The sequence below is a fragment of the Danio aesculapii genome, chromosome 16, assembly GCF_903798145.1.
Source record: "Danio aesculapii chromosome 16, fDanAes4.1, whole genome shotgun sequence".
In the NCBI taxonomy this organism is placed as follows: domain Eukaryota; kingdom Metazoa; phylum Chordata; class Actinopteri; order Cypriniformes; family Danionidae; genus Danio; species Danio aesculapii.
The window spans coordinates 53,535,927-53,549,139 of record NC_079450.1 but is presented as its reverse complement, the minus strand read 5'-3'; the positions used below and the strand labels follow the sequence as shown (position 1 = coordinate 53,549,139).

At 34.8% G+C, this 13,213-nt stretch overlaps 1 protein-coding gene across 1 annotated transcript in view; it reads right to left on the bottom strand.

Moving 5' to 3' along the window:
* The window catches only part of inpp5b (inositol polyphosphate-5-phosphatase B), a 49,834-nt gene that overhangs the window by 3,404 nt on the left and 33,217 nt on the right, over window positions 1–13,213 (bottom strand). The window contains exons 12-21 of the mRNA XM_056475143.1: window positions 12,088–12,275; window positions 11,023–11,134; window positions 10,822–10,931; window positions 8,467–8,602; window positions 7,858–7,968; window positions 5,859–6,024; window positions 4,190–4,425; window positions 2,842–2,949; window positions 2,411–2,495; window positions 1,351–1,478 (exon numbers count right to left, since the gene is read on the bottom strand). Of these exons, the coding sequence (XP_056331118.1) occupies window positions 1,351–1,478; window positions 2,411–2,495; window positions 2,842–2,949; window positions 4,190–4,425; window positions 5,859–6,024; window positions 7,858–7,968; window positions 8,467–8,602; window positions 10,822–10,931; window positions 11,023–11,134; window positions 12,088–12,275 (1,380 nt within the window). The remainder of the gene's footprint in view (window positions 1–1,350; window positions 1,479–2,410; window positions 2,496–2,841; window positions 2,950–4,189; window positions 4,426–5,858; window positions 6,025–7,857; window positions 7,969–8,466; window positions 8,603–10,821; window positions 10,932–11,022; window positions 11,135–12,087; window positions 12,276–13,213) is intronic.

The following is a 13,213-nucleotide window of genomic DNA, read 5'->3' as shown; positions in this document are numbered from 1 at the left end:
TAATATATTGTATGTTATCGCAGTGCATTTCACATACATAAATACCATATAAACCAAACACATAATTAATTAAAGAGCGCGAGATAAAAACTCCAAGAGGAAGCAATTTCTTAAAATGTATAAATAATATTACAAACAAGAGTATACAACAGTTCTGTCTGGTTCTTGAATCTTATTGGCTGATAGCCGTGCGATATTCTGCAATAACAGGACTCGTACTGTTAACATGTTATTCTCTCTCTCTACTTTGTTTACCTGAAAGGAGGTTATCCGGGTTACAAATGAGGAGAGCGCGCGGGGGCGGGGTTTTCAGGAGAATGTTAATTGAAGAGGTCTTGTGTGTGTGGAGAGGAGTGAATTAACGAAATAAAGTGTGCTTACTAAATAAACGTTGTGTTTATTTAACTTTACAGTACAGCCTCTTCTGTATTACTCTGCCCATATAGACTGACAGAGAATCAATAAACTCACTACAGTTTGACAAATATTGCAGCTGTTGACAACATAATGTACTTGTTGCAAGAATGTAGTTGTTTAGAGTGCAACTATGTGGTTTATTTATAAGGATAGTGTCTATTTAAAATATTTATAATTTTGGGGATTCAGGGCGTCGGCAGCCATTAGCCTGTCGTACTGAGCAGAGCAAAAAAAATTGACGGTTGACAGCCACAAGATGGCGACAGAGGCCGCATAATAAGTCCTTAGGGAAGAAAAACCTAGCGTGAATTTAAAACTACAGCTGATCAAATCATTATAAAACAGGTAAGTGACTTTTTAAATCGATCTCTCTCTTCTGTATTTTGTAATGCTGTATTTATACCATAGTAATCTGCTAGTGTTTGCTTTGCTTTAGTTTTTTCAGGGTTAATTATTGTGAAATCTCGATTGCAACAAAGAAATACTGTAAAATCTCTGTAGACTGATGGCATTTAATGCTGTTCAGCCTTAAAATCTTAAAATGTGAGCAAAATCACCAGTTTTTCATCACTTTAGACATTACGCTAGATAATCTTTCAAACACTAGCTCTAAAGTGAAGTAGAAGTTAAGTATCAACGATTTCTGCGGTTCTGACGTCAGCTGCAGATGTGAAGGAATGGCAGAAGAAAATAGTTCCTCGTACAAAAGGTTTGATTTTTTATATACACGATTATGCTGTTGAACTGTTGTATAAATGTAATATCACACTCGTAGCAGTGCGATATGGCTGTATATCATCACTGGTGGGAGACTAAGTCACTCTGCCTGTGGCCTTGAGCCAACGCACGCCTCCCACCAGTGTCGATATACAGCCATATTGCATTGCTACTTGTGCGATATTGCTCAAATAAATATATAAATCATGCACAAACCTGTCGACAATGGATGCTATCGGAGCAGCAATCCAAGCACTGCTGGTAGAAGGAGAAGGGAATCACTGGTTCAGGAAGAGCATCAAGGAACAGCAGCAGAGCTTCAGCCACTGAGTGATTACTGCCAGCTAATTGTGCTTCAGGTCAAGGGCACTCAACAGTCAACTACACTACAGACACACACATCCACACAGAGACTCCTTATTCCTGCAACCTATGGGTCACACTATACAATAATGTTTCATTAGTTCATGCTAGTCAATGTATTTAAAGGGGACCTATTATGCAAAAATCACTTCTATAAGTTAATATATATATATATATATATATATATATATATATATATATATATATATATATATATATATATATATATGTATGTATGTATGTATGTATGTATGTATGTATGTATGTATGTATGTATATATATATATATATATTTATATATATATATATACATACATACATACATATATACACAGACACACACACATATATATATATATGTATATGTATATATATATATATATATGTATATGTATATATATATATATATGTATATGTATATGTATATATATATATATATATATATATATATATATGTATATGTATATATGTATATATATATATATATATATATATATATATATATATATATATATATATATATATATATATGTGTATATGTATATGTATATATGTATATATATATATATATATATATATATATATATATATATACAAATATATATGTGTGTATTATTGTATTATATATACTGTTTTATATATATATATATATATATATATATATATATATATATATATATATATATATATATATATATATATATATATATATATATATAAATGTTTTACAATAGCATGGAAAGAAAATTTGTTGAAATATTTTACCAAAATGTTTATTTTTTTCATTAGTTTCTGCTGATCTATTTTTGCACTGAAAGCGTTTTCATTTCAGCCATCCTCCAGAAATGAAGGAAAATGTTATTTAATATCATTACACTACATATATGTATAATAATAGTGAGTGGAAGGATACGGAGAGTATCTAAGCAGCCCGTGTCCAAACAATCCCGAATCTCCTCAAACTCGCTGCGCAGGCCGGGCTGCTGAAAGAGGTCTTCCTGCAATACAAAACACGAAAAGCTATTTTAAACTACCTGGATCAACTCCAGACAGTGTATTTTAAAAGTTTCATTAACAATTGGCTCAGCGAATCACATTTAGAATCATATAGTCGAGGGAAGAATGATTTCGGGGAAGCTTTTTTTCCAGGTTATTGTTCAAGGCAAGCAGTAGTAAATTTCCTCAGCAGATTCCTGCTTTAGTGCTGGTGTTACTATGGAGTGAGCACAATGAGTCCAGCACAAGGAAGAAGACAAACGGCTTTCAGCAATACACAAAAGAGTTGTTTAAATAGTTGAGGAGCAAGCTTAAAACACGCAAGTAAAAGACGCAGACAATCCTGACCTGTTTTTTTGCATAACGGAAGAGATGGTCCACCATCATCCAGATTTCCTTGGGGATTTCTTGAGGTTTATCGGTCGAGTCAATCACTGGACTATTTGACTTCACACTCTGATACGACAAACAGAAAGTGCAGGGCTGGTTAATCAATCCCAATGAACAAGATTATGGAACATTTAAATACTGAACATACAGTGAAGGAAATAAGGACTGAACTAGGTATGAGATGATAACTGGTTTTAAGGTTTACCGAGGTTTTAAAAAGTCAAGGTTTTAAAACTGTTCAAATTTTCTGTTAAACCGTTCCTACAGTATTTGTAAGTTTAGTTTTTCTACATGTTTTTTATGACTATTTTATTGAGGTTTTTTAGGGCAACAGTAGAAAAGGATCCTCCACATCACAAGCTACTGGTCAGTCCAACATTCAGGAGATGACAATCATTAGAGACAGGTTTGTAGGAATAGTTAACAACAAACATTCTTTTTTTGACGTTGATAGAATGAACTTCATTTATAAACTAATTAGTTTTGTTTTCTTTGCATATATGGATTTATTTGCTTAATACCAACATCCGGGGAAAATTTCAAGTCAACAGCACCTTTAAAAGTATGTTTTTTCAAGAGTTCACACTTAGCTCATGACTTACGAAGCTTGTTTGGCATGCTGTCCCGGGAGAGAGAGCCCTGACCTCAAGGGATCCTCGAGTCCAGGGCTCCCTCCCTTTGCGGGGCGAGGGGAGATTGAGCTCAGGGCGATCTCAAGGCTCCCCCGCAGCTAAGGCCAAGATGAACTCCCTTAGAGCGAGATGTCTAGTAGAACAGACTTGAGAGCCTATTTGGCTTTGAGGAAAAACCGGGGGATCCCAGGAAAACCCCTGTGGACGCGTGCCGGCTCCACCCCGAAATGCCGGATGCTATGGCAAGGAGCTAGAGCCGATGGAATCCCTGCTGGGCCACCTATACTGGATAAAGGTGGAAGAAGGGGAAGGCGGGGGGTTTCTTCAAGACGAAGATAGTTGCAAAGAGAAAAGAGGATTTATATATAGGAACTTATGATGCTTTGATTGGAGGGTTGTGATTAGCTAATATAAGCCAGCTGGGTTAATCATGAGCACGTACTCCTCTCGAAATTAGTTTAAGATATTAAACTTCACTTTGAGAAAATTGGTGACGTGTTCAATACTTATTTCCCCCACTGTATATAGTCCTGTATTGGCTGATGGATGAAGATGTTTTTAATCCAAACCAGAACAAAACTTAGACTGTGGTTAAAGCAGTTGAAGTCGTTTAATGTCAGAAACCTATATAGTTTTGCCAAAATCCCCCTCGGTTGGTAAAGGCAGGATCTCACCAGCTTTCGGATGCTCTCCAGAGGCATGTCCTGGATGGGCTCTCTCAGCAGACACAGAGCACTGAGGGATGAGCCGAAGCAACTGGGCAGGTAGGAGCCGGTGATGGAGATGAAGTAATCTTTACCGCGCTCCAGATGCAGGACCAGGATGTCCTCCAGCTGCTGCAGGCCTGCGTTCAGCTCTGGGGCTGTGTGACGGTTCACAAACACCTCCAGGTCGATGTCCACACTGGCACCTACATTTACATTTAGTTATTTAGCAGACGATTCTCCAAATCGACTTATGAGTGAGAATAAAAGAAGCACTTGAAATCATCAGTGTCGCAGTCAATCAAAAAAAATGATTTATGCTGGTTTCTCAAACTACTTCATTAAAATGAGCTGAATCAATACAACTCTTGAGTTTTTTGTAGGACAACTTAATTGTTTTATGTTCAATCCTCTTAAATTCGCAAACACAATTAAGTTAACTTAATTTGTGTTGGAACAACATGAACGAATTGTGTGGAACCCTGCATTTATATTTTACAGCGTATATAAGGCAGTGTTACAGACACTAAGGCAGTGTTTCTCAACCACGTTCCTGGAGGACCACCAGCTCTGCACATTTTCCAGGTCTCCTTAACCAAACACGCTGGATTCAGATCATCAGCTCATTAGCAAAGACCGAAAGACCTGTAATGGGTGTGACAGGCATCCAAAACATGCAGTGTTGGTGGTCCTCCAGGAACATGGTTGAGAAACACTGATCTAAGGTATTAAATATATTAAGTAAAATAAAGACCATCATCACATCAGCTATGCTAACTACGGATGCAGCGAAATGAATATTTCGGGCTGAAACTAAAAAAAAATTTAAACCTTTAACAAAAAAAAGGATTTTTTAGAGTGAGATGCTAATGGTCTAATCCCATTCAATGATCTATGCTAAGCTAAGCTATAACTGCTAACTCCAGACCCAGAGATCAACTGAATAGTTTCAAAAGTGTAAAACTTAAATGTATAGCTCTAGGGGAAGCTCTAAACTGAGCCCCCCCCCCATTAGAACCCCACAAAATGTGGAACCCCACATTTTTACAGTGTATATAAACGCTAAGTCTTAAGTTATTAAATATACATTTTTGTTTTGCGTAAAGACCATTATCACATGAGCTACGCTAACTAAGGATGAAGCGAAATGAACATTTTATGTTGAAACAAACAAAAAAAAATCTTAAACGTTTAACAAAAAATAACAAACATATTTTTGAGTAAGATGTTAATGGCCTAATCAGATTAAATTATCTATGCTAAGCTAAGCTAAAAGTGCTAACTTCAATTCCGAAAATCGACTAAATGGATTAAAAAATTTAAAACTCAAATGCCTAAATCCAGGGGGAGCTCTAAAATGAGCCTATTTCCCCCACAAAAAGTGGAGTGTTCCACTTGAGGATGGATTTATACTTTGCAAGAAAAATCCTGCTTGATAAAACTATACAAGACAAATCATTTATCAAGTATGTTCTGAGTGGCTGAGACTATTGCCAGATGAAGAGAAAAAAAAAGACGATGTTGAAACTAGTTGTGTAAAACCTACTTAGCACACACAGTCAAAAGAAACAACTGACAATATTTCATCAAATACAGTAGTTGGTGAGTGTTTTAAACAGAGAGCTGGTTGTTTTCTCACCCTGGGCCAGAAAGCCTTTAGCTGGGTGTGCTGTTAACCAGGGCTTGCAGTACGCAGGCTCGTCCAGCTTCTGAATGAACTCAAACTGGCACGGCACCTGTCCGTCATTATGGACCGTCACAGTCCTCGCCTGATGCTGCATGAACTTCACGTCCTGGAAGTGGAACTACGGCAGGAAAACAAAAGAAAAATCAAACATTTATTTATTTATTTTATTTGTGATGAGCTTTGACACTACAGATTAATATTCTGGGGTCTGAATTTATTTATTTATTTTCATTAGGGATGCTATTTAGCATTAAAAACTGTAATATTTTGAAACATTATTACAATTAAAAATTACTGTGTTGTTAATTATTTAATTATTTAAACACTTCAGTCACAAGATCCTCCAGTAATCATAATATGCTAATTAGAATATTTATTGGTATTATTGTACATTATTCATATTTATTATTGGCAAGTGTTTATTGAAAATGTTGACAGTATTTGTGCTATATATATATATATATATATATATATATATATATATATATATATATATATAATATTTCTGGCTAATATTCGCCATATCATATCACTTAATTTGACCTTTGGTTGGCTAATTAATATATTAGCTGCATGTTTCAGAGTAAAAGTGTCAGATATTGTTCTATATTGCGTAACATAACACAAATGAAATTTATTTACTAAATCATTATTTAACTGCATCACAGCCATTAATGATTAATTATCTCTTATACAGACCAAATACAGACTTCATACAATCAAACAGACTTACCTCTTAGCAGACCAAACAATAACAAATAAACAAACAAACAAATAAATAAATCTTTCATAACATTACAATTTTTGATACTATCTTTTGATCAATTTAATGTGATTTTGCTGAATAAAGTTAATAATTTCTAAATAAATAAAAAAAAATCAATCATTCAATCAATCAATAAATAAATCTTTTTATAACATTACAATTGTTTTTACACTCCTTTTGATCAATTTAATATGATTTTGCTTAAGTTATTAATTTCTAAATAAATAAAAAAATCAATCTTTCAACCAATCAATCAATCAATCAATCAAATCAATAAATCTTTTTATAACATTACAATTGTTTTTACACTACTTTTGATCAATTTAATATGATTTTGCTGAATAAACTTATTAATTTCTAAATACATAAATAAATAAAAATAAATAAATAAATAAATAAATCAATCAATAAACAAATAAATAAATAAATCTTCCGTAACTTTATAATTGTCTTTGGACTCTCTTTTGATCAATTTAATGATTTTGCTGAAGTTATTAATTTCTAAATAAATAATAATCAATCAATCAGTCAATAAATAAATAAACAAATAAATCTTTCATAACATTACAATTGTTTTTGCACTCTCTTTTGATCAATTTAATATGATTTTGCTGAATAAAGTTAATTTCCAAATAAATAAATAAAAATAAATCAATCAATAAATAAAACAAATAAATAAATCTTCTGTAACTTTACAATTGTCTTTGTACTCTCTTTTGATCAATATAATGATTTTGCTGAAAAAAGTTATTAATTTCTAAATAAATAAATAAAAATAAATAAATCAACAAACAAACAAACAAAAAAATAAATCTTCCATAACTTTACAATTGTCTTTACAGTCTCTTTTGATCACTTTAATATGATTTTGCAGAAAAAAGTTATTAATTTTTAAATAAATAAATAAATAAATAAATCTTCCATAATGTTTTTTCAGTCTCTTTTGATCAATTTAATATGATTTTGCTGAAAAAGTTATTAATTTTTAAATAAATAAATAAATAAATCTTCCATAACGTTTGTTTTCAGTCTCTTTTGATCAATTTAATATGTTTTTACTGAATAAATTTATCAATTTCTTTCAACAAAAAAAAACTGTCCCAAATATGTGGTAAAACACATGAAAATGACGAATCCTGTCATCCGAAACCCTTGGTATGACGTAAGAGGCTGAGATGTGCTGACCTCTCTCTCAGACAGAGACACTGAAGGGATGCAGTCGTTCTCCAGTCTGTCGATGTGCCTCACGATCTCCTCAAACGTGCGCTTGTACGACTCCTCGTTCACCACTTTGATCTGTGGAGAGAAAGCAGATGTTAGAAAAGGCTGTGTGAATACTGTATGAACGTTATATATACGCTGCATGAATGTGGACGGCTGGTTTGGCGTATTAGAGCCCGCTTGACTGGACTACTCAACAGTTTCATCCCACAACAGTTTCTTCTTTTAGAGCCATCAACATAAATGGCACCTTTTCACATTTTAGGGGTTTCTCGGTAGTGGAGGTCATCATAGTTGGTAAACTTAGAGCGCAGTGAATGGGAGAGCACAACAAAGACTTTTATTTACAATCCTATTTGCAGAAAACCTCCACAATGGTGTTATCAAGACTTTTAGAAAAGGAAAAGAAAAGTGTGAGACTGATGATGGCAGCCAGAATAGTCGAATGGTTGAATCGAGTGGAGTTCGACATCTTTTTCTTTAACGCGTCGAAATATTATCCACAATCCCAGCTCCCAAAAGCAGAGCCCCCTCTCTCCCCCCTCTTTACTTGAACTGACTTGACTCTCTCACCCCGATATCTAGCAGAGAGCTGACAGGTTTGTGGTCACTGGTCTTCAGGGTCATGTGACTCTGGTAATGAAGCTGTTTAATGCTCTTCCCCCTCCACAGGATGCGGTCGCACCACGCTGGAACTCGACACTTCTCACTGCGTAAACACAAACACACACAAAACACTGCTCAGATTAACACAATTGTTAGCAAACACTTGCCGTTTACTACATTCATGAAATCGCTGTAATTTTTTGACATTTTGTTTATGTTTGTAGTAGTAATTATTTTTATTTATTATAATTTTTTATTATTATTTTTATTATTATTTTCTGTGATTACTTAAAATAGAAATAATTATAAGTAATATATTTTAGTTATATTTATTTTTTAGTATATATTTAGTTGGGGCGACACGGTGGCTCAGTGCTTAGCACTGTCACCTCACAGCAAGAAGGTTGTTGGTTCGAGTTCCGGCTGGGTCAGTTGGCATTTCTGTGTGGATGTTCTCCCTGTGTTGGTGTGGGTTTCCTCCAGGTGCTCCGGTTTCCCCCACAGTCCAAACACATGCGCTACAGGTGAATTAGAATAACTAAATTGTCTGTAGTGCATGAGTGTGTGTCTGTTTGAGAGAATGAGTGTGTATGGGTGTTTCCCAGTACTGGGTTGCAGCTGGAAGGGCATCCGCTGCGTAAAAACACATGCTGGAATTGTTAACAAATTATTCCGCTGTGGCGACCCCTGATAAAATAAGGAACTAAGTCAAAAGAAAATGAATGAATCAATATATTTTGTTATATTTGTTTATATAATTTAGTTATATAATAAATGACAAACTAAAATTACACAAACTATATTTAAAAATGTTTAATTATATAATAGCTGCTCTGAATATATATATATATATATATATATCCTATTTTATTTAATTTGATGTATATAAATAAGTGAATCTAAACAAAAATTAAACAAATAAAAAAAAAACATAAAAAAAAAAAATTAAAAAAACACACACAAAATACTGCTCAGATCCACACAATTTTTGCATATACTTGCCATTTACTATGTTTATAAAACTTACTATATTTTGGGCATTTTATTTTATGTTTATAATCAGGGTTGGCAGATGTCAACCAATTTGGCATTGTACGATAATTAATGTAAAACATTGCGATGGACGATGGTATTGTCGTCGTAGGCGGCGATGAAGTATTTTTATATAATTAATTAATTCATAACGAATTAATTATTTGTAGCCTACCGTTTTAACTACCTGACCCGCATGGTCTTAGTTTTACCCATAACCAAATAGTAAATAAATAAAGATAAGATACACACAAATTACCACCTGTCAATCACTTTTTCAGCAGGACTCTGGCATGAATAGGCAGAGTGATCTGTGTCATTATAATGGCGTCAACAAACTTGTGTGGTAAAAAAGGTGCACAACCAACAGTATCTGAGGTTTTCACTAAAATTACTAAGTATAAGAGTGAAAGTGAAAGATTAAAGGAGTGTACTGACGCTGTGACACGTTACCTGATGGATTCAAAAGACCGAAGAGTCGTTACATAGAGACAAGATTAATTAAATATCACGTTTAACAACTATACTGAGACTCCATCCAGCGGTACATCTTTGATAAACTGTCTGACGTGCACTGCTCTCTGGGGTTTTGTGCTCAAAGCACCCACTGACTGCTGGAGCTCAGATGCGCGCATATGCTAATTGGGTAAGCTAAATTGTCCGTAGTGTATGAGTGTGAATGAGTGTGTATAGATGTTTCCCAGAGATGAGTTGTGGCTGGAAGGGCATCCGCTGCGTAAAACGTCCTGGATAAGTTGGCAGTTCATTCCGCTGTGGCGACCACAGATTAATAAAGGGACTAAGCCGAAAATAAAATGAATGAATGAATGAATGAATTTGTCCATAGTGTATGTGTTTGAATGAGAGTGTATGGGTGTTTCCTAGTGATGGGTTGCAGCCGGAAGGGCATCCGCTGCGTAAAACATGTGCTGGATAAGTTGGTGGTTCATTCTGCTGTGGTGACCCCTGATTAATAAAAAGACTAAGCCGAAAAGAAAATGAATGAATATACTAATAAGAATTATAATATTAAAAATAGTACTGAAAAATGTATTTATTTATTTATTTTTATGAGTATTTAATAAATATAAATGTGTTTTTTATATTTAGTCTTAAATTAGTCACTATATCAATAATGTATCTGCGTGTTTCAGAGTAAGGATGTCATTACTGTCTATATTACATAAAATATAACAAAGTATATTTGCTTATTTAATAATGTATTAAATTACATTACAGCCTCTAATGACCTCTTCTATTAAAAGTGTGATATTGTGTGTGACCTCTGACCTGGTGTCCCACTGATCTGATCCAGTGTCGTATTTGTATGTGGGCTGGAAATCAATCTCTCCCTCAGTGAAGCCAACAAACACAACTTCCTCATCCATCTGCCGCTTCAGCTGAAACACACACACACACACCCAATCCAGTCATCCACACTTGAATCTAACTCAACAATATCCAAAGAAAGCGCAGAAACCTGATTCTTACCTGGTCATAATTATGCAGGGTCTCAAAATCCTTTTTAGCGATCAAGTCCTTCACATGATCCACTTCGAGATCACTGATTCGGTAGTTCAGATCTCCCAGCCACAACACAACACTGAAAGACAACAGATGAACATGAGGATTCAAGATACAAACAAGAGAAATGTCACATTTGCTGGATTTATAGTGTTAGTTCACTTAAAAATCAACATAAGCACATGCAGTTTTTTATTTTATGCAATTTTATGCAGTCTTTTTCAAATCTTGTAGCAATATTTGCGACATATCTTTCTCTAAAGATAGATTATTAGAAGATTTAGAGCAATAGATTGTATTAATGTCTTCTAGTCTGTGTCTGAAGGCTGGTTTATACTTCTGCGTCGAGGGATTGGCATGACCCACAACGCATTCCTTGCTCGCAGTGTGCGAATTATACATTGACGATCGGGGGGGGTCAACTTTTTTAGTATTGTTAGTTTGTTTAATACATGCTTCTGTTAATTAAATGTATGTTTACTTAAATTACATCTAATTTATTCATAAAATGTATTTAAGTTACTAAAATCTTTTGGATTACTTTTGCTGGATAGGCTATTTAGTGTAGAGGCTATTTAGTGTAGAATTGGGATTGGGCCAAAAGTTTCCATCTGGAGCTCCTTCATTGGACTTGACACTTGTAAACACTCGCTCTATCAAACTTGCGCAGCTCTTGGTCCCGCCCACACTGGTTACAGGTACCAAGCTGACCAATCACAGAGCTTGTGAGATGTTCCATTAAAAGTCTGATGTTTCAAGTAGCCTAAAATTATTGTACAACCCCCACTCAGAAAGAGTTTGGAAAATGCAAATAAAAAAAGAAAGTAGTGATTTCTAAATTTACTTTAACAGCAAATCATATTCACCTAGGATGCCTTTAGGGTGAGCAAATCATAGGATAATTTTTACTTTCAGGTGATCTAATGTTTACTGGAGTACGTCACTTCAGTTTTGTTCTCGCGCTGTGATTTGTTGATGAATAACCAATCAGAACCCTTTAAAACAGATGTGGTGCATCTCGGCTGTCCATACTTGTGTTTGAGGATGGTAAGGGGTGGTAATGTGGGATCCTCCTGTCTGAACTGAATCCTGCGACAGATGTCTTTAAAGTCTTGATTGCGTCGCTCGAACTCTTCGGTATGAGCGGCGAGGTGCGAGTTCACCACACAGATGTCCGAGTTGTGGAACTGGAAGCGGATGGAAACTGCGCCTTTATTACCCTGAATGGAGAAAAAAATGTTAGGCTTAGATTATGAATGGGGTATATGCACAGCTAGGGCCCTATAATACACCCGGAGAAATAAGGCGCAAGACGTGTATGGTGCGAATTGTTGCTATTTTCAGACCGGCGCAACAGCAATATTCATGTTTTGTTCCAAGTTGTTTAAATAGCAAATCCATTTGCGTCACTTAGTGGACTCATAAGTGTTCCTGTCTATAAAAGAGGTGTGTTAAGGCACACTGTTGGTGCGTTGCTACTTTGAGTAACTGAAATAGACCGCGCCATTGACCAACTAAAAGCTGGTCTAAAGTCCAGCGCAGAGCGCGTTAGTTGTGCAACTATGCAGGTCCAAAAGTTTACACATTGCTTAATACACACAAGATGTACAGCAATACACAAATATTTTTCCAAATAAAAAAAAATAAAAAGGATTAAAATGTTACAAAAATGATTATTTTCTACGTAAATATAAAAAAAACTACCTAAAATGCCTTCTTCGTGTCAGGGTTTTTTTTTCTTCAGTTTATTCATGACAATTTGCAATCATATAATAATATTATTATTATTATCATCAGTGTTATTTATTATATGCATATTTATATTTGTTTTAACAGAAAACAAGCTAAGATTTGTCCACCAGTGGAGTGAGTTTCCACCACTTCCTTACTCCACCAAAGTAAAGGAGTAAAATAGAGCGTAAAAGTAAAGAGAAAGTAAAGAGGCCGAATGGAGGAGGCCCTTTCTTTATCCTCGTGCTGCAGATGCTCTGTTTAACTGTTTTCTCGCTAGTGAACCGTTCAGTTTTTCACTTACAAAGTCCACCATGTAAATAGCAAATGTGGCATGGTGCGACGCAACTGACTCTTAAAGGAAATAAGACTTTGATTGGTTAAATGCACGTTATGCTCAAAAGACACCCATAACTCATTAAGAGAA